Raw genomic sequence first — 25,061 nt, 5'->3', positions numbered from 1 at the left:
ATATTGCACTGACCCATTACACTAATAGTTTTTTCCCTTTTTGTAAATACACTAACTAAAAAACATTGATACGGTCTTTTTAACGTTAAGGCACAGGCATGAGTCATTCAGCCATTTTTAAAATAATGTAATGCCAATGAAAGCTGATGGGCTGCATCATCAGCAGTTTTGGCTTGTGTAAAAATTACCGTATCATCAGCATATATAATTGTGTCCACATTTTGCACACATTGGGCAAGTCATTTAATTAAAGTGAAAATAACAGGGGGCCTAGAATTTAACCCTGAGGGACACCTTGCATACAGTAAAGATAGGGTGAATTACTATTCTTTATTTGTATGCATTTTTTTCTATCGGATAGATAAGACCGTATCCATTTAATGGTGTGATTACTAAAGTTAAATGTTTACAGCTAGATGGAGAGATTGTGGGGAGCTATGATAAGGATGAAAAGCGGCAAACCTGTGGAGGTATCGAGATGTCTGAGAGAGAAGGCAGTGGAGGAATCTCAACTTTTGTCTGATTGTTGTTTTCTATCCGCTTTTCTCTGTTTTTGTCCTTAAATTGTATTAATGCATCTTTCAGCACATGGTGTGAAGTCATAATATTTGTCTCAGATGTGAAAGGGGACTGTCCAAAGTGATTAGAGAAAATAAGTCACTTTCCCCTGGGAGAAACTCTTCATCATAGTTTATTCAAGTCTTTTATTGAGAAAATTCCATCAAAGAAAAGAAAAAGATGTGATTTCCATAAACAAATCCAATAAATAATGTTTATCTATGTGATATAGACATACTATACATTATCAATATGTTCCAGTTCACCTTCTTAGTTTTCCATGTGTGCAACATTTGCTTACTGACATTAATGAGTAAGGTGGGAGTCACATTACATTTTCTTAATTTCCCCAATTGAGCGCTTTCTGAGATGCAGCCAGAAATGAGTGATCTTCAAAGTTACTCCAGTTCACCCTGAGAGTAGCATGATAATGAATAACAGTATGACAATACTGATAAGCTGAGCAACTTCATTATATAAATCCAAACCACAAATATCAAATTGCTGCTGGGTGCTATGAAAAGGTTAGAGGGATCACCAGAGCCAGTGGGATTTCTTCTCTAGAGAATATTTGCATATTTATACAAAGTTAATGCTTCACTTGTTGGACAAAAAAACTACTAGAAGATTTAAAAACACTAAATTCAACTCTGTTTTAAACAAATGAATCAAACCGCACTCAAATACTGTAGCATTTTTATTTCATCAATAAATAAAAATGGGTATGATGAGAGTGAAATGTACAAACTGTCAGGATTCATACATTTATTTAATTATGAATAGTTCAAAATGTCTGTGCAATACAAAGTAATTACAAACATTTCACACACCTGCTAGCACTTTTAAAGAACATTTTAATAGTAAAATTAAATATTTGAGAGATGGCTTCAAACCTAAATTCCATCATGAAGTCTTGTCCAGATTTCAGCTCACTGATTTGATTCTTGACACGATTTTAGACAACATTAAAAAGCTGTTCCTTTCATTTCAAGCTCTTTTCTCTCTGCCTTGCTTTTGCGCCGATGACCGAGAGACAGAATTATCCAACAGGCAGCAAAACCCACCACTAAACCTACAATTCCCACAAGGACAGGCACCCACACAGGGGTGGAGGAGGGACAGTTGAGCACAGGGGCTGTTAACGCAGAGCTGGAACTGTGGGTGGAGTCTGTAAATGGAGTAGGTGTGGTTCCTGATGGACTTGGAAGACTGTTGATCTTTGTGAAGATAAACGGACTGGCCTATGGGAAAGATAAAATGGTTAAAAGCTCAAGAGCTGTCTATATGTAAGAATTTCTGAACTTTAGAGAAACACTGGAAATAAAAATTAATTTTGGGTGACATTGTGGAATAATCCACTAGATTTTTAAAATCGTTTGACATATTGTGAAATATTTTCTCCTATTCATCTTCACATGTCCATATTGGCATGATAGCATCACACAGTTGCTGCAGAATTTGTCGACTGCACGTCCATGTTAAAAAAAAAATCTCATTACACCACATCCCCAAGGTGTTCTTTTGGATTGAAATCTGCTGACTAGAGGCATTTGAGTACAGTAAACTCATTATCATGGTAAAAAAAAACAAAAAAAACCAACTTGAGATTATTTGAGCTCTGTCACATGGCACACTGTCCTGCTGGAAACAGCCATCAGAAGATGATTATACTGTTGTTATTAACAAAAAAAAAAGGACATTGCTGTCAGGCTGTTTACACCAAGTTGTCCAGTTTTGGTGAATCAGTGGAAGTTGTAGCCTCAGTTTCCTGGTCTTAGCTGACAGGTGTGGCCCCTATATTTATATGTATATATATTTATAATATTTTTTGCTTTTTTTTATACTTTTGGTATTTTTTAAAATAAAAAAACTCTTTTTGAAATCATAGATTGTAAGTGGAATTAAATTAACTAATTATTAAATAGTTGTAGCAACATGATTAGTAGAATTTCTCTAAAATCTTCCTAAATACCTCAGAAGGACAGTGAATTTTGGAGCGGTCATATGTGAAGTTGTTGTAGGCCTGCTTTCTCCCTATAGGCTCTAACTGTAAGAAAGAAAGAAAAAGAGTTGAAATCTTTAAAATGGCAAGCCAAAAGAAACGTTTGCACGGAGTTAATACTTTTTACTGAGTTAAAAGTTTGCATAGAGTATACCACCCTGCTTCAGTTTGGTTCATTATTTCCCGCAGCTCACCATGTTATTCCACAGACCAATGGCCATCTCAGTATGTGCTCGCTCACTGATGTGGAAACAGTCTACAGAGAAGAAACTTGTATCTGGCTCACCCTCCTGGTGAAAAAAATGAAAAAAGTACCAATATGGGTGCATTTGATAATTCGTGTTTGGTTTGTTTCTCAGTTACTCACTCCAATTTTAGGGATGAAGGAATTATGTAAAAATGGCTGAAGTACGACAGCAAAGTCTTCTTTTCCGTCATAGAGATCTCCAGATACAAGATACTGGAGCTCAGACTAAAGAAATATAACAGAAAGGATTTTTTTTTAAATAAAGAAGTTATTGAAATGATTTTAAAACAAACGGCTTCCCGACCTGGTACTCGTGATTGATTCGTTTCATCTCCTCAAGCTCTGGAGACTTTTCTGATGGGTTGATGACACAGGGACAGCTGGTCCTGGAAAAAAATCCTTTTAATATTGTGTTTTATTGTCCTTAGAAGGAATAACATTATCAGCTGACCAATTGAAATATGGTAATACAGTCGAAATGATACAGTCAACGCAAACATCATCTCCGAACAATCTCATCTGTAAAACAAAGGAACATTTATTTGTTCACATTTGAAAAAGTGATTTACATGACATATGTAAAATCCCAGTTTCATTCTATGAAAAGGTCAGAAAAGACACGCACTAGAAAACCAACCTCTGGATTAGTGAGCAGCCCAGAGTGTTCCTCGTAACTGATTTCAACAGATTTATCTGCATGATCTCCACGACATTAACCAACAACCTCGGTACCTAAAGATACATGGAGAGAAATGTAACTTAGTTAAACTCATGATAACAGTATAGTTCACTATTTTAAATATAACCTACCTCTTTGTAAAGCATATCCAAGCTGATCTTAAGATTATGGCTGTAGTTCTTGGGCGATAGATTATTCTACAGAGGTCAAGCACATGTTGTGTTATTGTTCCATAACTGTTGTTTGTGTACAATGCAGTAATTTGGGGGAACACTTACTTGATCAAAGCAGTAATTGCAGAGGTCATTGCCTCCAATGAATATTGTCACAAGTTTCCAGTCGTTTTCAAAATTCACCTCCTGTGGGGCACATGTACCAAAACTGATTATCAAAAACAAACAAATTGCTAAATGTAACTCATTTTTAAATCTAACTCGGTTTTCATGTACCGTATCTTCTCTTATGGCCTTGATGAGAGCTTGGACTTGTGATGGGATATCTCTGTGAACAAGTGAATACACAGACCGTTAACACGTTACAGAAAATGAAAGAGGGTTGGTGAAAGGTTTGTTTCACTGAGGTGTACATACGATGCCTTAACTCCAGGTTCAGCCATGTTGAAGTGTTTCTGCAATAACCCCTGACCTTTGGAAAAGCCTTTCAGAGAGGGGTTGAACTTCCTTAAGATGTCTGAGGAAATACAAATAAATGAGTAATGAGAATATGCAAGAGTGGCGTTCTCCTTGTACACAGTGGGGTAATGATTTAACTTGGATGTCGTTTGGTATCATGTAATCTTTATTATTAAGTTGTATAGCAATTTCAAATCAAAATCTTTAACAGCAAATCAGAAATTGTTTTAAAAAGGCAAATTCCTGTAACATTTCTTTTCAGGCTTTATATTTTTGGATGTTTTCAACAGTAAATCAGAGATTATTAGACATACGTATAACAGAAAGAATTGTCTAAAGACTTTAGATACCCCATAGAAACAGCTATTTCAGTCCCATAAAGTAACTGGTTTTTGCCCAACGAGTGGCATAAACTCACTTGGTAGTGTTGTGACTGTGTCCAGAGTATCATCACCTCCAATGCTTTAAGATATACGTGAAAAAAGCCAATCAGCAGTACATTGGTTTATAACAGTCAGCATCATGTATAATGGGATTATATCATACCTCCATGATACTCCTTTATACTTTGTATTGAGCTCAAATATGTTCTTTGCTTTAGCACCAGTGCCTGTCTATGAAAACAAATATACCACACAGCAGTTTAAAGATGCAGAAAGTTTGTTTTTCTGCTTAAAAAGGGGGAATAATTATGTTATTGCACTTACTGTCACAGAGTCTCCTAGTGCTGCCACCACCTTAATGTCTGCTGGCCTCAGCTTGTGGACTAGGATATTCAAAGGGTTGAAAGGGTACTCAAAATTTGTACTTAAGTACAAGTATTGTTACATTGGTTAAATTGTACTAAATTACAAGTAAAAGTACTGGTGTTAAAAAATACTACTCAGAGTATTAATTACTTTTTACTGGTGGATGTTTTATTATGTCGTCAATAGCGGCCATTCGGTTCATTTCACCAGTATAAAATATCTATGTTCAAAGCACGTTTCTCAGATGAACAAGGTATAGAAAGGTCATTTGTTTTGTAAATAAATGTTTTCTAATTAAATGTAAATATAAAGCAGGAATTTATATCTACTAGAAGGAGAAAAGGAAAAACTGAAGAAAACAATGCTCGGGCATGCAGCATAGGATGGATTAAAATGCTGAGAAAGAACACAGAGGTCAAGGAACTTAATAATAACTTGGAGTGCAAGAACAATGAAATGCAGGTTCAAGAGCAAGAACTGGAGAAAACACATGATGACCTGCAGTGTACGCTTCTAGAAATCCAGAGCAGAAATCACGACTTAGAAGACATGTACAACAAAGTACAACAGAGGAATACAGACATGTACGAAGCAAAGCTATTACAGGAGGCATCTAAAGATCTGAAGGAAAAGCTTGAAGAAAAACAAGCAAAATTAGAAGAACTGGAGAAAAAATGCAAGAAACTTGAGGAGGAAATGGCAGTAACAATCAAAGAACTGAAAACCCTCATCCTACAGAAAAAAGAGCTCCAGGAACAGTGCCTGCTGAAGAAGGCAAAAAAAGAAGAAACGCTTCTGTTTTTTCTGGAGGAGGGACCCTCCTGCTTCTTCACTTGATCACTCCTTTAAAGGGAGTTTTTCTTAACCACTGTCGCCTTGTGCTTGCTCAGAGGGGATTGTTGGGAGTTTCTCTCCTCCTTTCTCTTTCCTCCTTTATATCCCTTTCTTTTCACCTCCCCTCTTCTCCCTTTCTCTCCTACCACCTCTCCATCACTCCCCATTTTTTCTTTCTCCCCTCCCTTCCTCATCATTTTTCTTTTCTTTGTTCACCCTCCCTTAACTTATTCTTAACTAACAATAAATATAATCAACCATATTTTTACTTGTGTCAAATCAATGTCTTCATTTAAGAATAATTCATCTTAAGAACAAAACCAACAAATGTGTGATAGCTCTGTGTGTTGATGGAGTGACACATTTATGTCTTACATTTTAGTGGGTCTTTTATTGTTGGGTCTTTACAATACAATATAAAGCACCTTGAGGCAACTGTTATGGTGATTTGACACTATATAAATAAAATTGAATTAAATTGAATTTTAGTTTAGCCTTATAGGTTATCATAGTTTTAGTTCTTGCAAAGTTTGGTACTTTAGCTTAAAGTTTTTGGCTTTTAAGTTCCCTGGTTCCAAAATCTATCCAGCTTTTTGAAATTGGGATTGCATTAAGTGGATGATAGTGGACACGTCTTGTGTGTGTGTCTGTGTGTATGTGGGTGTCCATCTTACCTGAAGTTGGCACAGTGTCAGATGGTCCAATATTTACACAGGAAAAGTCACTTCCCCAGTTCTGAAAGAATAAATACCAAAAATATTTTAATCAGACCTCATTAATCAGAACATTTAGCTTTCGTGAAGCATCAGTATAATAACATTTCTTAAAAACAATATTTGTGTCTTTTAACCTTTAAAAATGGAAAGTCTGCCCAAGCATTGCACCGGTTTCTATCTAATGCTTACCCAAAGAAAATAAGCAGACATTAATTAGATTTTAGTGGTTTTCTATCATTGGGGCTAAGATCTGGAGAATCACTGCTTTATTCGGCCTTGAAGCAAGCATTTGTAAATGAGGGAAATACACATACACAACAAAAGTGCATAAAGCTTGTAACAATAATAAGAGATACTAGCTGAATTATAGAAATAATTAAAAATAAGGAGAATACTGGAAACCAATTCCAAAATATCCACATGTCTAACCCAAGTCCCTGGCACAAGATAAACCATCATAAGCCCTCGGGCTGCTCATTACTGGCATCTATTTTAGTTATCTAGATAAGTGTTAAGCAGTTCTGAGCTTCCTCTGAGACCCAACAGACTCTGGTGCATGACTAAAAAAGCCCAAACCCTAAAAAAAAGGGAGTCTGTTTACTAGGGTTTAAACAATCTTATAGCTTTAATGTTGTGTGTAATTTGAATGTGTGCTTTGAGACAAGCCCTGGCATTTATGACAATCACAAGCTTTGTATGTTGACCAAAAGATGAGCTTTAGGTCAAGCAGTCGAAATGATCTTCCAGGGTGAGGAGCTCAGTCATTCAAAAAGAGCTCAGAGCAGAGCCTACTACTATTTCAGTCCACACCACTACACATCGAAAGGAGGCATATGAGTTCATTCAGGCAACTGACCATTCCTCCTTTAAGCCTCCAAGGGGAGTGTTTTTGGGTATGTCCTGTCAGGAGAAGGCCCCAGGAGAGAACCAGAACACACAGGAAAGATGGCTAGCTTGGGAACAGCTAACACCTGAATGAGGTAGACAAGGTAGCTAGGGGGAGAGAGGTCTGGACACTTCTGCTTAGACTTCTGTCCTAGTAACTTTAACCCAGATAAATGACAGAAGTTGGGTGGTTCAAAAGCTCTGATTGACACTTGGTAGGTTGATAATAGGTAGGTTGATAATTTTAATGGCCCATTCAGGTCTTTGGCTCTTAAACAATAAAATATTTTAATCGTGATAGAAGTTGCTGGTTTTCTTTTTTGGATAAAGACCTTAAAAACCTGGAAGTTAGATACTCACTGTATTAGGCTGAGGTGTTGGGGAGGGACTGGAATAGATGTAATTGCTGTTGTTGTAGGTCCGAATATAAAGTGAAGTCTGGGGATAAAAAGAACTTAAATTAAATGTGATGTATAGTGATTACAAAGAGATGCGTATCTATAGAGGCTAGAGTCTAGACAAAGAAACCACAACATTTGTAATCTAAGCTAAGTTTGAATAGCAATTTTTCCAACGAGGATTTACAAAGACATGTTGACTTGTCTCCTACCTTACTTGGGCATTTCAGGCCAGTGGATACAGAAAAGTCCTGTAAAGAAGTCTTGTTGCCCAGTGGCTCCAACTTTGAGAGTAAAAAAAAAAAAGTGATTTGTGCACACAGCATGTTAAGTATAATGATTAGAGCAAATAAGCTTTATAGTGTTTATAATCATGTTAGGATAATGTTCAGTACCAATAAGTCAGTGGAAGTTTAACAGTCTGTTAAATAGTCAAGATTACGTCTAACAGATACAGTTTTGTTAGTCGGTATAAATTCTTATATCCTTGTGTCTCAAGGGTACAGAAAATATATATTATTCTTTATAAGCTCAGCTACTCATACTAGTAATGTAGTTTTATCAGCTGATATTTACAATGTTCCTGCCTTTTACACATAGCATCAGTAGCTATAATGGCATTGTTGAGGGAGCACATAGTGGTTTTTACCCACCACTAAGTACTTTGAAAGCCTGTAATTCAGAAAATTTCCATAGTACTAGTTCCATTAGATATAATACAGTTATTATATAATGTTCTGATTCTGGGTGGGGGGGTGAAACACTGTTGTTTTCCATGCAGTGACCCACTTATTAATATTTTCATGAAGCAGAACAACATCCCCAACAGTCATTAATAATGCAGTCAACAGCAAAATGGCATGTGTGCAAAATACTGTAACAGCCTCTTTTTGTTTACGAAAGAAGGTAAGTGCTGCTGTTTGTGATGGCTGACCCCACTGAGGCTCTTCAGTGGCACAGGCAGAGATGTCAAAAGAAATATAAAAATCCTTGCTGATGTGGCACAATTAGAAGCACATGAAACAGCTGAAGTGTGGCAACTACGTCTTTATTGGTGCTTGACAAACACATGTTCAGTCGGAATCAAATACTCATGTCATATTATGTTGCTTTTGTAGTAATAAAAGTATCAAATAGCAAAAATATATACGGGTCAGAATAAGTGTTTTACAAAAAGAGTCCCTTTTGTTTGCCATATATTTACCATGTTGTTCCAAAGGGAGCGAGCCATCATGGTCTGGGCCTTCTGGCTGACGTGGAAGCAGTCAGCACTAAAAAAAGAGCGATCAGGGCGGCCATCCTGAGAAAAACGCACAATAAATATGTAAATGTTAAGATTTTTGGACTACTTGCATCGGTCAGAATATAACTACTGTGTTAGATATCTGATCAGGACCAGGAGATCTTTCAAAATACAAAAACAAACAAAAGAAACAAAAGAAAGAATCTGCAGTATTTTCTTTTCTTTTTAAAATGTCAATAAAGCTGTTTTTGTAAGAACTTAGGATTTAACATTGACCTTAATCGTTAAGGGAGCAATTTGTCATTTTGAGAAATGTACTTTTAAAATACACAATCTGAACTGTTCTAAGGAGCAATCCACTCTAAAATGATAAAGATCACATAAAGACACGATCATTATACAGATTAAATCAAACCACTGAAACCAGACAGAATAGAGTGACCTTTAGAGGTGGATTTTTAACTTTGGAATAGTATCAGTCAATCAATCAATCAATCACAAGTATATTTAGTATGTTTCTGTTTATTCGTGGTTAAGGATTTGTTGTCTCATGTATAGTTTGAGTTCCATGTGTTATTTTCTGTCTACCTCTCAGTGTTGAGTTTGTGTCTTTGTGTAGTGATTTCGTGTTTCCTGTTTTATTGTGAAGGTCTGCTTCTAATGTGAGTGTATTGTTTTACTTCCCTTGTCTCATCTCGTTAATTACTTCCAGCTGTGTCCCCCACCTGTGTGTAATCTCCCTGTGTTTCTCTGAGTGTATTTAAGTCGGGTCTTCTGTTGTAGTAGTTGCTGGTCCGTCTGTGTATCCACCGTGTTGCATCTGTGTGTTCTCCCTGCTGTCCATCGTCATTCATGTTCATGTTCATGTTCATGTTCATGTTCATGTTCATGTTCATGTTCATGTTCATGTTCATGTACATGTTCGTGTTCTGGTTCGTGTTTTGTAGTTTAGTTGTTCTCAGTTTAGATAGTCTGCAGTCCCATTTGCCGTTTTACTATTTTGTACTTTATTTTCAATAAACCACCTTCACACCTTTACAAGTGCCTGTGATTGGATCCTCCTTTATTATCTCCACACGGCTCACCCCACTCGCCGTGACACAAACAATTTCTCACAAGAATTTCTACAGAAATTCAATAGTCCTTTCTCTTGTTAGCTAGTATTTAAAATTTGACATCTTTTGTTGATGATTTAAGGTAATCAAAATTAGACCTTATGCTTTGCAGAATAATTTACAGAATTGCTTGAACAGATTCTGTGGAAGCCATTGATTCAGTGGTTTTATAGTGGAATAACGACAAAATCCTTGTGTACTGCTGCAGGGGCCATGTTGTTACATACTGGATAAGGTGAACTGTGGATAAACACCCGTAAATCCTGTGCTCTGTGCTTTATTACTGACCGGCAGCCTGGGGAAAATGATGTCTCTGAAAAAAGGCTGGATAACCACAGTGAAGTCTGAGCGAGTGTCATACCGGCCGGACTCCACGAGTTCATGTAATGCTCGCTGAAATATAGAGAAAACAATGACGATCAATGGGGACTGACTTTAGGGCTCCTTTTTTAATGAGATTTCCTTTTTCTGGACTTTTCTACCTGATAGCTTCTGTTCAGGTCTTCCAACATTTGAAGAGCCTCAGAGTTGGACTTTGGCAAAATAACGCAAGGACACATAATCCTGGAGAGATAACAAGGGGTTACACAACAGTTTAAGATTATTTATGAAATGATAACTGTGGACGATAAAAAGAGCAACTGAGCAATGCATTACCTACATATTTTTTTTATATCTCATAATACAAAAAAGTGATACTCACTTCACCAGCCAGGTTGGGCATTTAAGTGAGGGATCTTTGTGCATTTCTCTAAGTTGTGTTATCTGCAGAGGCTCTACTAAGTTCACCAGAGCCCAAGGCACCTATCAGACATTAGCTAAGTTAATACTAATGCTAACACTGACCAGGACCAGCATACATACTGCATCTATATAAATGTGACAGCCTGCCTGATGATTTTACCTCCTTGTGAAGATAATCCAGGCTTTCTCGGACATTGCGAACATAATTTTCTGTAGAGTAACGTAGCTGCAAACCAAGATATAACATTTTTGGGTTTGGTGACCATTTTGGCTCTTTAAAAATGACCTATGAGTTCTTACTACATGCCAGTACTTACAGAGTTGTAGCAGTGCTCACACAGGTCATTTCCTCCAATGAAAAAGGTGATCACCTTCCAGTCTGATTCAAAGTTGATCCTCTGCAACATGCACAAATGTGAAGATAGATAGATAGATAGATAGATAGATAGATAGATAGATAGATAGATAGATAGATAGATAGATAGATAGATAGATAGATAGATAGATAGATAGATAGATAGATAGATAGATAGATAGATAGATAGATAGATAGATCGATCTATCGAGTTGGTAAGTAAAAATATTGTTAAAGATCAAATATCTTTAAACATACAGAGTCATTCTTCATTCTTTCCACCAGAGCACGCACTTGGGTTGGTACATCACTAAAAACACAGTAAAAGACAATTCTTTGATGGTTAAAGAGTCATTTTATCGAAGTTGAACCATTAACATCAACAAAACTTTTAAACAGCAAAAACAACAGCTGTACTCATTCAGTATAGAAAAACATATTCTACAAGCTGATCACTCATGTATCACCTGTAACAAATCTCTAGGCAGGTATTTGTGCTAAAAGGACTCACTGGCTTTTTGCTCCCGCCACAGCCTGGTTAAGGAATGCTTGAGGTGTGTCCTGCTGACCCGTGTCAACAGAGTAGCCCGTCAGGTTTTGGCTGAAATATTTCAAGATGTCTGTAATAACAATAATAATGAACAACAATGAATAGTAATAACAATCAAGGAAAAAAAAATTCACACGTAATGTTGAGCAATGTGTTTGGTTATCTAAATGACTCACTGGGCAGAGTGGTGACGCTAGTCAGGTTTTCATCTCCACCAATGCTGGGAAATAGACATGAAGTTAAATACATGAATGATGTGACACACTAGCCCAGGAAGTTTAATAGTAGTATTTTGCTGCAACATTAAGGGATACCTGAAGAGTCCTGACTCACCTCCAGGATAAACCTCTGTATTGACGCAAGACATCCAGGATATCAGATGGCCTGGATGCAATGCCATTGCCTGCCTGAAAAACAGCAGGTTTTAAAAACTTTTAGGATCAACTTATTCAATTCTAAATAACGAGAAGTTGATAAGAATGACTCACTGTCAACGAATCGCCAACAGCAGCAACAACTTTGACGTCTCCAGGTCTGAGTTTGTGGACTGCAAAAAACAGAAGAAATGGTCAGAATAATAAATAAAATTAATAAGACAAGTGTAGAATAATATTGTATTTAGAATACACATAAATACAAAATATATAAAATTAAACTTCCTACAAATATTGTATACTAGTATCAATGTACTGGGAGGTACTATTAGGATGATTTGAAAGGGCAGATTTAAAGAACACTTTACATTTTACAGACTGAGGAAACCAAGACATCTCACAAAAAACAACAAAAACAAAGCTCCATCATAAAGCATCTTAGATTGTGACTTGAAGTTTGTACAGTGTCAGAGGTATTACTTTGTAGTTTTTAGTCCCATGTGCTAAAGTGGGGAATAAATGAATAACCTTCAATATGTTATATAAAAAGCCAGATCTTGGATAAAATCAGTTTTACTTTTTTGCTAATTTAAGGTCACCTAAGTGCTCAAGAAAAGCCTTAATGTCATCTTACCTGAAGTGGGTGTGGAAGGTGAGGGACTTAAGTCCTCACAGGGCATATCTGTCCCTGTAAACTGAGCAGTCACACAGAGCACAATCAGAAATTGACAGGAAGCGTGCAAAGCTGGCCCAAAGCTGGTTCGGGTTGGCTGTAGACAAAACTCACAGGCTCCAGGAGAGGAGAGCTATTGCTGTGGTGACATGACGGAGAGTTTCCTTCTGTCCTCAGGTAGGGTCGTTCCTAAGGGAGGGAGACAGATAAGGAGGAGGAATATGCTGCACAGAATCATCATCTGTAAATACAGTGTGTCTAATGTGATTACCATATATGTAAGTGGGTTTTCTGTAAAATTACTCACCTCGCTTGGACATGGCAATGTGAAGATCTTACCATTGTCCTCTGGTTCATATTGGGCAACTGTGACCTGCAGCTAAGAGACAAAAGGCTCATTGTTTTCATGTCTGGGATACTGAGAAGAGTAACTGGGTGTGAAAGTGCCAGTGCATTCGACTTTGAGAGTCCCAAGCCTCACCAGGTTTGTCCACATCTGCACCAACAGTTTATCTTTGTGCTGTAATGCTTCAGACTCAGTGAGATGCTTCCCTCTCTGTTAAAAGCAAGAAAGACAGACAATGTACAGTGCATAAAAAATATCTTCAGTTCAGTTCAGGAAGATAAACACAGACATTTAATATCATCTACCGAGAAGACAAAGTCTTTGTACTCTTTGGGAGTCGATTTTCACAGATGCTGGGATGAGACACAAATCCCTGTGGGACTTAATCAGGAAGAGTATCCTGCATAAAAACACCTGCTAAACCACTGTGCGAACTACCTGCTGTGGTGATCCCTTGTGACGTAGGGAGCACCTGAAAGTAGTTTTTATATAATGCATACAAATAGACTACAACACTCGATTTAATATCACCCTGATGGGCCTTCTTGAAGCCCTTTAGTTTTACTACACTAACTGTTTTAGCTCCCTATCACATCCCTTTAACCTTTCTGATTGGCTTCCCTTCATAAACAGAAGGTCTAAAGAGATAGTGGCTGGGGCTTGTATATTCAGAAGCTAATGTTAAAGTGCTCCTCACAGATACACATCCACAAAAAAAAAACTGTTAGAAAAGGAAGTTGACTTCATGTTCAATTTGACCAACTGCTGTTGCAACAAAATGGATGAAGAAAAGTTAAATAGGTCACTATTTAATAAATTTTTGCTCTCTCAAGCCTTATAAAGAGAAAGGTTGGGTGAATTTCTTCAATCACAATAAAAATGTTCGGGTTTTGCCCGGTAAAAATGTGTCAGCATAGGCTCTAGCATTTTTTTTTTGATGACAGAAATGATCACAGTAAACTGCAGGTGTGACTAAGGCACTAATAAAGATTTGGGTTTGCAAAATAGTGCAATTGAAAGGATTTATAGGAGAATAAAAGGATGATATGATCTGAATTTAACTCACAGCAATAAATGATGGGTCTGTGATGAAAGGTATATCCTGAAGGGTAACAGTGAAGTCTTTTCTGTCACTGTACCAGTGTTTCTGTACCAACAGCTCATCCAAAGATTCCTGGAAAAAGGGAGTTTAGGAACAACATTTATCAGCAAGAGGTTAGCTATACCCTCAAGCAAATCCAAACACTATTTGAACATGAAATAAGGACAAACCTGCAGAGACTGAGTCAGCACGGCTCTCAGGAGCCTGAGCTCCCCTTCACTGTTTGTTTCCAAACACTGGCCTGATCTGTCAGTAAAACACATTTACTCATTAAAACTTAATATGGATCCTCCTGTTTAAAGGAAAACAATCTACCCCAACAGTGAATAATTAAAAAATGAAAATAAAACTATTAAAGGAAACAAGTAAACGGGTTAAGAACATAACATTCTCTAACTTGACAGCAGTGACATTTTGTATTGCCACACTGACTTATCATCATGTCATCTAATTAATTTATTTTCCTGGGAAAAAAAGATCTTAATTCCTTTTACATCTTCAACACATGCACGCCATCTGTTTTGATGTCATTCTCTAAAGGTCAGGGAAGAAAAAGTGAACTTACTTGCTCTGCATAGTGTCATGCTCTCCATCCCATAATGCAACACTGACAATGGTCCGTTTGAGCTGTAGCACAGTTTTTGCAAATTTTATGAACACATTGTAAGTAAAATCGCTTCCTGCGTATAATATGAAACATACCCGAGAATGCAGCAACTGCAGAGCCTTATCCACCTCTTTGACCACTGCCGCGATAATTGATGAGACCTGCAGTACAAACACAACAGACTCCATGAACTCCTAGTGACTTTAATGCTACTTTTTTACAACAAGAGAGTCACCAGTACAGTCACTTGTTTGTTTGGTTGTCGGCTAATACTTTAATGTGTTATGTGAATCAAATTATAGGAAATGCTAAGTAGCCAAAAAACGCTATAGAAGGCAACCTTTGCAATAGCAACAGTGACAACATATCTACAGAACAAATTTTATTTGCATATATGAAGGAAAGTTGGGATAGTGCAAGTCTGAAACTGATAAGAATTGATAGCTTGGGCTGTGTAACTACAGTATTAAGGCAACAAAGTCTATAAAACATGAATAACAAGGGATTTGGACTCTGGGCATTGAGCTCTTGAAGATTAAGGAACCTCAGTAAGGTCTTTCACTGTTTACCTGCTGGTCCTCACAGGCACAAAACTGATCCAGCTGAACAAAGAGAAGCACCAACTTCCAGTCCCGATTCACATTGGGAGCCTGTTGGGGGTGAAGTCACTGCTGGTTACTTTTGAACTTGAAATAATTTTAATTTGAACCTGTAAGAAACACCATGCACTGGTACATGTTTAGTAAATTGTATGGCAAGTATGATCTTTAGATATTTTTCTCAGGGCACAGCAGGTTAAAACAACACCTGTTCAAACATATAGTTCTGCAAAATTTCCAGTTTTTAATAATTAAATCAATAATGAGAGAATATATTTTGTTTTCTGGTGTGTGTTTTTTTAACAAACACTGAATTATATATATTTTTTCTGAGAAGGTTGGTTAGAATACTTTTATTGTGAATATTTAATATTTCCCTCATTTCCAAATAAGCTATATCTTCTTGATTCACCATGGAAAGCATAAAATCAAATTTTATCCTTAAGGTTGGAAAATGCAAGAATATACCTGACTGTTCTGTAGATAGAGGGACAGTTTCTTTGCCTGATCCACCAGAGTGCTACAAAAATAAAATAACATGAAGGAGTTAAGCCATCATATGCAATCATAGCTTTTCCTCATGAGCCAAAAAGTACACACTGTACCTGTGTTGTATAGGCTGAGAGGTGTAAAGGTTTGTTTCCTTGGAGAGGTGACTAATCAGTTCAGGATTGAACAGAACCATCAGCTCTGGTTGAGAGAAGGTAACACAAGTTTAACATTAGCACTTATTTTTACCCTATTTTCACTCTTGAACTCATAGGGTAGCTTTGCATGATTCACAGTTCAAAATAAGCTCTAAAAGCAGAATTGTGTCCCCTGTACTGGGCCTTATTGCAGTAGATCACTTTGAAGTGGCTGTGTGTTAGTGCTAGATAAATTCATTTCTATTAAATTGAACTGAACTAGAGCTACAAGAGCTGAAACACTTTTTAAACTCTTCTGCCTTTAAGCCAACTTCCTTTCTAAATGGCTGCCTCTCATAAACAGAAAGTTTGAACAACATGTGGGCTGAAAAATCTGTGCTCACAGCTAGAACTATGTGTCTTAGATGGGCATATTAGATAATATCTATGTATTAAAATATCATACAGGCCCAAGAGTAGAAAGATTGAAAAAGAGGCCAATATTTACTATCCTAAATCTCTTAAACGCAAGAGTTTACTGCTCACCTTCAATCACAGTACAGTATCTTTGTTTTATTCTGTGTGGCTGTTAAAACTAGTTTAGGTTTAAGCTTTCTGACTGCAGATTAATCATAAAAATTAATTTCCCCTGCCAAGTTGACGTGAACATGATAGCAGTGTTTTTGTAACAGTAACTATCACGTTGTGTCCATATCAGTGCTGTATAGATAAAGCACTGTGGTATAACAGGAAAAAATTATTAGCCTCGTGACATGAGTGTATTTAGTAAGGTGCTGTAATTCTAGTGAGGGTAAAGCTTGGATCAAGCCATTTGGTTACTTTTATATTATCCCAGAGACACTTGAACACATTGAAGCTCTCACATTATGTCCCACGGGAAGCCCAGAAAAACAACAGCGACTTTATTAGGTACACATATAATGTCAGAAGCTGTTAAAGATATATACTTACCTCTAAGTCTTGATACAACTGAGGACAGCTCAGTGCTGTAGAAAAGGACCAAAGTGTGAATTTCTAATTTTGTGTAGGTTTTCACTGTGCTATCACAGCTGAACAGTAAACTGTGCTCACCTGCGCATGTGAAGTCCAATGGCGGAAAGCAGACCCACATCTGAGGGCCTAACAACATTAACTGAAAAAATTGCAAAAAATAAAATGATGCAGCTGATTAGCCTAGTTACCAAATCTGGGTAAAGGTATGAATGGTAAATGGCCTGTATTTGTATATAGCACTTTACTAGTCCCTAAGGACCCCAAAGCGCTTCACACAACCAGTCATCCACCCATTCACACACTGGTGATGGCAAGCTACATTGTAGCCACAGACAGAGGCGAGGCTGCTGGACACTGGCGCCACCACCTGGGACCTCTGACCACCACCAGTAGGCAACGAGTGAAGTGTCTCGCCCAAGGACACAACGACCAAGACCGTCCAAGCTGGGGCTCGAACCGGCAATCTTCCGATTACAAGGCAAACTCCCAACTCTTGAGCCACGATCGTCCCATGATGGTGTTACATTAGTGTGTGCAGCAGGGAAGTTGTTTTATTTATTTATATATATACATTTATTATAACCTACATTTATTTATATCCCAGTAAAAGTTTTAAAAAGTGTGATAACAGGAAAGTTTACTAAAACTATCAAATCTAGTAATCATGCTAAACGTTCTACTCAGACTTAATCATTACACCTACATCGATCTCCCAGTGCAGCTTTTGTGTTGTTGTTGTTAATGCAAGAGGATGTTTAGGACTACAGTAATGAGTCAGCAGAGCTTTATGCACTATGTATCTCAGCACTCACCGACCCTGCTCTGTACTTTTGTGTGGTCAGACACTTCATGGCTGAGTTGTAGTTTATCATAAAGATCAGTATTATAGTGTCAGCTGTAGAGCTTTGTTCTCCTCGAAGGCTGTTCATAAAACCATATGATTGTCTAATTTACCAGTTGAAGGAGGCTCCTGCGAAGGGATCATCTGAGAGCACGGCAGTCCGACTGCTAGAAAACGTGAAGAGATAACAAATGATAAAAATGCTTCAAAGTACAGAAGTTCAAGGCCCTGAGGAGCATTTTTGGCAAAAGTATTACTCTTTATTCAATTTCAGACTTGGCTCAAATCCACTCTTGGTTGGAAAAGAGGAGCACAACAAACACAAACATCTTCTTCCTGTATTGCTATCACTCTTACCAACTGGACAGTCATATACTGAATATTTTAATTTTACTTAAATTATTTTTTTAATAACTATAGTAACTATATAAATAACTATAGCAGCAAATATACATCAAAATCCAATAATTTCAACTAAACCTCCAAAATAAGCAAATAAATAGTACAAGTAGTAATGTTAGTATTAACAGACTGAGTTAAAAATAGCTTATTTTAACACCTGACTTCTGCAAAATTTACTTTAGGTAAATCGTACATAATTCCTACATTTCATGCAGAACCTTTTCAAAATATATATTTATAATTTGTCAAATTGAAACAAAACATCATCATAACAAACATGAAACATGAGCATTAGATTGAGCTATAGTAACAGTGGAGACCTGATGTCCACGTGAGACCCAGCAGAGAGATCAGAAGCAGCTGCTGAAGCATCTTATTTTTTAATGTTGTTTTCATTTATCTTCTGTATGGCTTTCTTTCCTGCCTGCTCTCTCAGCTTACAGTAAGCTGTCTTTCTCTGTTATTATCAGTTATACTTAGTCAGTTAATTATAGCTGTCATAAATCCTCATGCAGGGAAGGGACTATCCTATTTGTTCAAAGGACACAGCTTGAAGATGATATATGATATATGATGATATAATGACACTGATAAGCTCAAAGAAAGTAAGAAAGTAATGGGTTTGAATTTGCTTTTCTGTGTGGAGTATACCTGTGTGGCTTCCAAAGACATGCTTGTTAGGTTAACTAATGAATTTGTTGGCTGTAGGTGTGAGTGTGAATGGTTGCCTATCTCTATGTGTTGCACCTATGGCAGAGTGGCAGAAAGGAGAGGTCAGAGAATATGTCTGTGAAGGTTCTCAGTCATCCAGGTCATCGTAGTCTGAGGAGCTTGGAAAGAAAAGCATCTGGACTTCTTTAAGTTTCCTTGAAGATGTTTCCCCTCTCACCCAAAAAGCTTCTTCAGTTCTAAGAGCAATTGGTGGACAGTCCCAGATAGGGCTTAAATACTGGGACTCTCCACCATGGACTTGTCGGAGAAAAGAAGCAACTTCAGAAGTAATGCACAAAGTTTCGGAGCCTTTGTATCAGGCACTGAAATGAGAAAAGTAAACTGGCAGATTGCACTAAAGTACTAAATCTACTGAAAAACCCATGAATACGGGGAAGTATTGGAATAGTTTTCATAAAAGTCACAATAAAACCCCTCAAATCCCTGATTAGTGGCAAAACAAGAGAGTGGCAAAAATAGATAACAAGGAAAAAAGACAATGCATGGAGAAATGACTGCCTTCACATATGACACTAAGTGGAATGATTGACAATCAGTCCAATGTTCCTGATTGTTTTTCTGGCTGTTCAGAGCACATTAGTCTAACGTGACAGCAGATGCAACGAGTCCTCTCAGAGATTAAAGAGCTACACGTGTTATTCTGGAAAACTGGCTTGACTCACTATAACATAGGAAATGGGTTTTAGATAAGATAAGATAAGATAAGATAAGATAAGATAAGATAAGATAAGATAAGATAAGATAAGATAAGATAGAACTTTATTAATCCCTCGGGTGGGTTCCTCTGGGAAATTCGACTTCCAAAAAAAGCACAGCAACGACCGAAGTTACAGTTACAGAACTGTTATATATATATATATATATATATATATATATATATATATATATATATATATATATATATATATATATACACACACACACACACACACATATATAAATACAGAGACAAATATAAATAAAATATACAAAGGGGATAAATAGAATAAATAGGAATAAAAAATAAAAATACAAGTGAATTGCACATTTCAAGTATTGAGTCTATTGCACTGTTGACTATTTACAAAAAGTATTGCACAAGGTATTGTACAGTGAGGTGCAGAGGCACTACAGCTTAGTTGTTCCGCCCTCCTTTGTCCTCCTGTTTCCCCTCCCTCTCCCCTCCAGAGAGGAGTTAAACAGTTTGATGGCGTGTGGGACAAAGGAGTTTTTAAGTCTGTTAGTTCTTGTCTTGGGGAGAAGCAACCTGTCACTGAACAGACTCTTCTGGTTGTTTATGGCCGTGTGCAGAGGATGCCCAGCATTGTTCATAATGTCCATCAGTTTCTTTAATGTCCTTTTCTCTGCCACTGTCACCAGAGTGTCCAGCTTCATGCCGACCACAGAGCTAGCCCTCCTGATCAGTTTCTCCAGCCTGGATGAGTCCCTCTTTGCTGTGCTGCTCCCCCAGCACACCACAGCATAGAAAAGTACTCCAGCAACCACCGACTGGTAAAACATCCTCAGGAGCTTCCTGCAGATGTTAAAAGACCTCAGCCTCCTGAGGAAGTACAGTCGGCTTTGGGCTTTTTTATACAGGTGCTCTGTGTTGCATGACCAGTCCAGTTTATTGTCCACCCACAGCCCGAGGTACTTGTACTTGTTGACCACCTCCACCTAGGGGGCTGACGAAAGTCTGACGAAGAGATATAAAGTGCCATGGAAGGAGAATGAGGCTACAGAATGAAAGCTGGTGCAGGTGGTGCAAGTATGCTGTGGTTCTATTTTGAATGGACACATTCCTGGGTAAATCCCATTGGTTAATCTTGGTTGTAAGGTAAACCGACTGTTTACTGCAAGATTAGCACAATGGAAAATTTGACTAAAAATAAACCGGTCTGCAGTTTTTGCTCACAAGCACGCGATTCAACCTTCGTTGACATATTTACCTTTACTTTAAAATGAAGAAAACATATGAAAAGTACATTTAACAAAGGAGAAATTTACTACAAAGGACACTTTCTGTACAGTTTAAGGGTAGTTGTACTTCATGTATCAAAAAAAAAAAAAATCAAAGAAGGTAATCTATCTAGCAATGAACTGGTGGATTTATGCTTCAATTGGCAGGAACGAAATATACCACAACATCCAGTCATGTGGGTCTGATAAAGGGTTTCTATTTTGGTATGACGTGTTGCTCCCTAGTGGTCAAAGGTAGGAGCTGCGTCAAGCTACTAAATAGTATGGAAAACGTTGGAGAGAACGAAACTTCAAAATAAAAGCCTTTATTTTAAGAAGATGCTGAAAGAAAGTAGGTTTATGACTACTGTTCCAATTAAGATGTTTTTCAGGGCACTAACATTTATAATTAAATATTATTTACACAAATGTTTCAGTATTAAAAAAATAAAGTTTCGATTCGGATTTATTTTTAAGCCCCTGAACGGAAGCTGTCATATCATTCTTGGCAGCTTGGGTAAAAAAACAGAAATCGCATCAAACGCTGCCCTCTGTGCTGAGTTTGACGGCAATAACAATAGAGGAAACGTGAAAATACTCGAATATAAAGACGACCCGGCGACTAAAAACAAGGGAAACGTCCGTAGTTTTTTGAGTTTTCTTCAGCTAACGCAACGAGGTGAGAAATTTGGAGCACACGTAACGGTTTTCTTTGGCCTATTGAGGTTATCCTTATTTAGCTATTGTTTGGGTGACTTTGGCATTACATTTGGCATCATATAGTTTTCCGAGAAGGTTTTTGGCATAAGTCCGCTTCAGCTGAATCTTTTGTTTATTATAAAAACTATCCTTTTTTATAATTTACGATGTCGATGTTGAAACGTAGTTTGTATATGTTCCTAACCTTGTTATTGGCGAAGCTCTCGGCCTGATGATGCATTTAAGGGGTCCCTTTAAAAACAGAAACCCCACTGTTTATTTTACAACAAGTACGGTACAAAATCATATTTATTTATTTATTTTAAAAGTAAGTGGTGAATATTTGTTTTTTGATTACTCTGGATGAAAATAGGTGGGTTGCTCTGTTTTTGTTTTTTTCTATATGACGCGTATATTCCACAGCAATCATTATCTATGTCCAGTCATTGGAGTGTGACATTTTTCGATAAATCTGAGGTGGGTGAGCAAAAGGCCCACTGTGATTTCAGATGGAATGACTCAGCTGTTAATGTATAAAAGTACCAAATTGAAATGTATCTGGCAACTCCAACAAAGAGGAAGTTTTCTTGCACATAAAGATTTCTTTTTATATTTAAACCCCTCTGATTTATCTCTTTGTGATGTTAGTATTTCAATTATTTTTTTATTTGAAAGGACAGTGTTCATTCAGACAGTAAAATATTTTCTGTTATTTGTGGCCAATTTGACACATGGCTTTTTTTGTCAGTTTCTTGCACATGAAACTTGAAAAGAAAATCAAAGAGTCTCACACTGTTCATCACTTTAAAACCCACTGTATGTGTGAGAGCAATCTAAAGAAAGATGTGAGAGGCATACTCCAACAGGGCTGTTTTCTTCACTATGAAGGCCAAGCTTCAAAATGGGGCGTATCTTCTTGGACCACATCGGTGGGACTCGCCTCTTCTCTTGTGCCAACTGTGACACCATCCTGACCAACCGAGCTGAGCTCATCTCCACCCGCTTCACCGGAGCCACTGGCCGGGCTTTCCTCTTCAACAAGGTACATCAGTTTCTCATGTGATGGACAACATTGATGTTATTTAGTTAAAATACTTTAACTTAAACAATAGAGTGATTGTTTAGTATATTTAATGCAGCTATGTAAATAATTACTTTCATATTAAGAAGTATTAGAAGAGTTAAAGTCTGTCAAAGTACATAGCGGTTAACTGAAATTAGGAAACTTTAAAGTCACCATATTTGTTTCCTTCTTTTTGGATTCCTTAAGCCCCTAAATGAGGGTGGCTGTGACTCAGGAGGTAGATGGTCATCCACCGGCCAGAAGGTTCAAACCCAGGTCGTCCAGTCTGCATGTTATCCTGCCCTAATTGCTGCTGATTCATGCATTGGACTGGTTGTGTTTGTTACAGTTAGAACAAAGCACTGTATGAAATTGTATATGAATGGGTGAATGTGGCTTGTAGTAAAATGTGCTTTGAGTCCTGTGTTAGGGTAGAAAAGCTCTATGTAAGCAGGCACAATTGGTTTGTGATTAGCTAAGGCACAGAGTCTGTGGTACATTACATAACAGATGGCATTTTTATGTTATTTCCATTAACAAAAAAAACAAACATATTTTATGCTTGAGTGAACAAAACTTATAAATATTATAGTCCAGATGATTTTCTTTCAGAAATGTTTTGCATGAAGGTAAAACCCAAAATACATATAACAGTTTCAAACCAAAATTGTTGTTATTGGATCAATCTTTGTTGATTATCTTTGAGATTTAAAGTTGGTGCAATTATTCAAGCTGTAGTTTGTTACAATTCTGGCTTCCAAACAAAACACTATAATCAAGATAAAATTATCACTGTCTTGTTTTTTAACAATTTTCTCACTTTGTCTTTCAGCTCATCCCTTTCTTTCATATTTGCTTTACTATAAAAGTCCAATTTCACTACTTTAATATTTTCTAATTTACTGAAACCAGTTACCTGGAATAAATCATGTTGAATAATTATGATCTCAGTATTGATCACTTTTGAAAAGCAATTATGCGGTACAGTGACGTGTGGTTGGTGTTCTCCAGGTTGTGAATCTGCAGCACAGCGAGGTGCAGGACAGAGTCATGCTGACGGGGAGGCACATGGTGCGTGATGTCAGCTGCAAGAACTGCAACAGCAAACTTGGTTGGATGTACGAATTCGCCACAGAGGAGAGCCAGCGCTACAAGGAGGGCCGCGTCATCCTGGAGAGGGCGCTGGTGAGGGAGAGCGAAGGCTTCGAGCACGTCCCGACCGACAATTCCTGAGTTCATTTATATTCATCTGTGGATACCAAAGCTTTCCCTCCAGCAGCAGCAGAACATGGACTTGCATTGATGGTGTTCCATTTCTCCCTACAGCTACACCAAAATATCACAGGCTGGGTGTTTGTGGGAACAACTGACAACAAGGTGTTAGATATTTTTCAATTCTGATGGGGATTATTCCTCAAAGGGCAAATAAAGTTGCTTTTCTTCCCATTTAAAAATCATCTTCATGTCCAATATGTGATGAGCAGGTGTAGCTGATGGTGGCTGCTGTCAGACGAAGAGACGTGGCTCCTGCAGCCTTACAGGAGGCTCAGATTTCTGTGTAAAGATAATGCGGTGAATCTTGAAAGCTGAGGCTGTCAATGGGTCTAATTTGCTTTAAGAGTGAGTTGTTAAACATTATACTGCAAAAGAATCATTTTCTACAAAGTGTTCAATGTGATGCTTTGCCCTATGGGCTCAGCTGTGCTAGAGAATTACCTTTATTAAAAGAGTTATTAGTTGATATAAAATGTTATAATTCAGGTTATTTTCATTCAGACAGGTTAGCAATTTAAGCCTGTCACTTAGTTTATTTTATCTATTAAATGACAAAAACAATATTGTGGGGTCTTTACCTTTCCATACCTCTTATTTGACTATATAAATATAAATAAACCTAAATTCAGTAAAGTTGATTTGACATGTTCTACAGAGTTAGAAATGCCAATATTTCACTACATCACTACTAATCTATCCAGTTTATTTTCCTTTATTTAACAAAGCATGTTTTTGTTTCAGTATTTCAGACTTGTGATATGTTTATTTGCAAAACAATAAATGATTTCAAATATGCAGTTATTTAATTCTCTTTTTTATTGTGTGTGCATATCTAGATTTACATAATATGCCCAAATAATCACAATCTGGTTAGTTTTCTCTTCTTTTTTTAATGTGCTGAGTTTATTTGCCTTTTTAAACAATCATTTTATCATTAAATATTGTCATTACCAGTGGCTTAGACCTTGTGTTTATTACAATTTTGGCCAGTGAAAGCAGTTCTCGGTATGCTTTGTGACTGAATACTTTCTCATAAGTCAACGTAGACAAGCTAACCTGATCT

The 25,061-nt window shown here is 37.3% G+C and overlaps 2 protein-coding genes across 3 annotated transcripts; one reads left to right on the top strand and one right to left on the bottom strand.

Moving 5' to 3' along the window:
* Nucleotides 1-1,242: 1,242 nt before the first annotated feature.
* Nucleotides 1,243-17,134, bottom strand: LOC113006651 (phospholipase B1, membrane-associated-like). The gene is made up of 40 exons (XM_026142732.2): nt 17,127-17,134; nt 17,007-17,041; nt 16,014-16,098; nt 15,877-15,928; nt 15,379-15,459; nt 14,905-14,970; nt 14,768-14,829; nt 14,373-14,448; nt 14,167-14,274; nt 13,236-13,310; nt 13,062-13,133; nt 12,869-12,943; nt 12,716-12,776; nt 12,196-12,254; nt 12,041-12,114; nt 11,884-11,927; nt 11,669-11,777; nt 11,416-11,467; nt 11,120-11,200; nt 10,963-11,028; nt 10,762-10,862; nt 10,541-10,622; nt 10,347-10,451; nt 8,905-9,000; nt 7,913-7,984; nt 7,663-7,740; nt 6,376-6,436; nt 4,826-4,884; nt 4,665-4,732; nt 4,537-4,580; nt 4,077-4,176; nt 3,936-3,987; nt 3,765-3,845; nt 3,618-3,683; nt 3,445-3,539; nt 3,112-3,193; nt 2,928-3,032; nt 2,755-2,850; nt 2,531-2,605; nt 1,243-1,799 (listed from the first exon to the last, which is right to left on the bottom strand). Exons 1-40 carry the CDS (start codon nt 17,132-17,134, stop codon nt 1,524-1,526), a joined length of 3,135 nt encoding a protein of 1,044 aa, XP_025998517.2. The 3' UTR covers nt 1,243-1,523.
* Nucleotides 17,135-21,454: 4,320 nt separating this feature from the next.
* LOC113037640 (protein yippee-like 5) lies at nt 21,455-24,799 on the top strand. 2 transcript variants are annotated; one of them, XM_026194925.2, is made up of 4 exons: nt 21,455-21,640; nt 22,549-22,702; nt 22,931-22,999; nt 23,735-24,799. In XM_026194925.2, exons 2-4 carry the CDS (start codon nt 22,562-22,564, stop codon nt 23,954-23,956), a joined length of 432 nt encoding a protein of 143 aa, XP_026050710.1. In that variant the 5' UTR covers nt 21,455-21,640; nt 22,549-22,561; the 3' UTR covers nt 23,957-24,799. The 2 variants fall into 2 exon arrangements, with proteins under 2 accessions (XP_026050710.1, XP_026050711.1); XM_026194926.2 differs by lacking the exon at nt 22,931-22,999 and having other exon boundaries at nt 21,459-21,640.
* The last annotated feature ends 262 nt before the right edge of the window (nt 24,800-25,061 follow it).

This window comes from Astatotilapia calliptera, chromosome 15 (genome assembly GCF_964374335.1).
Source record: "Astatotilapia calliptera chromosome 15, fAstCal68.1, whole genome shotgun sequence".
Lineage (NCBI taxonomy): Eukaryota > Metazoa > Chordata > Actinopteri > Cichliformes > Cichlidae > Astatotilapia > Astatotilapia calliptera.
The sequence above is the reverse complement of the archived record's forward strand: the minus strand, read 5'-3'. Positions and strand labels throughout refer to the sequence as shown.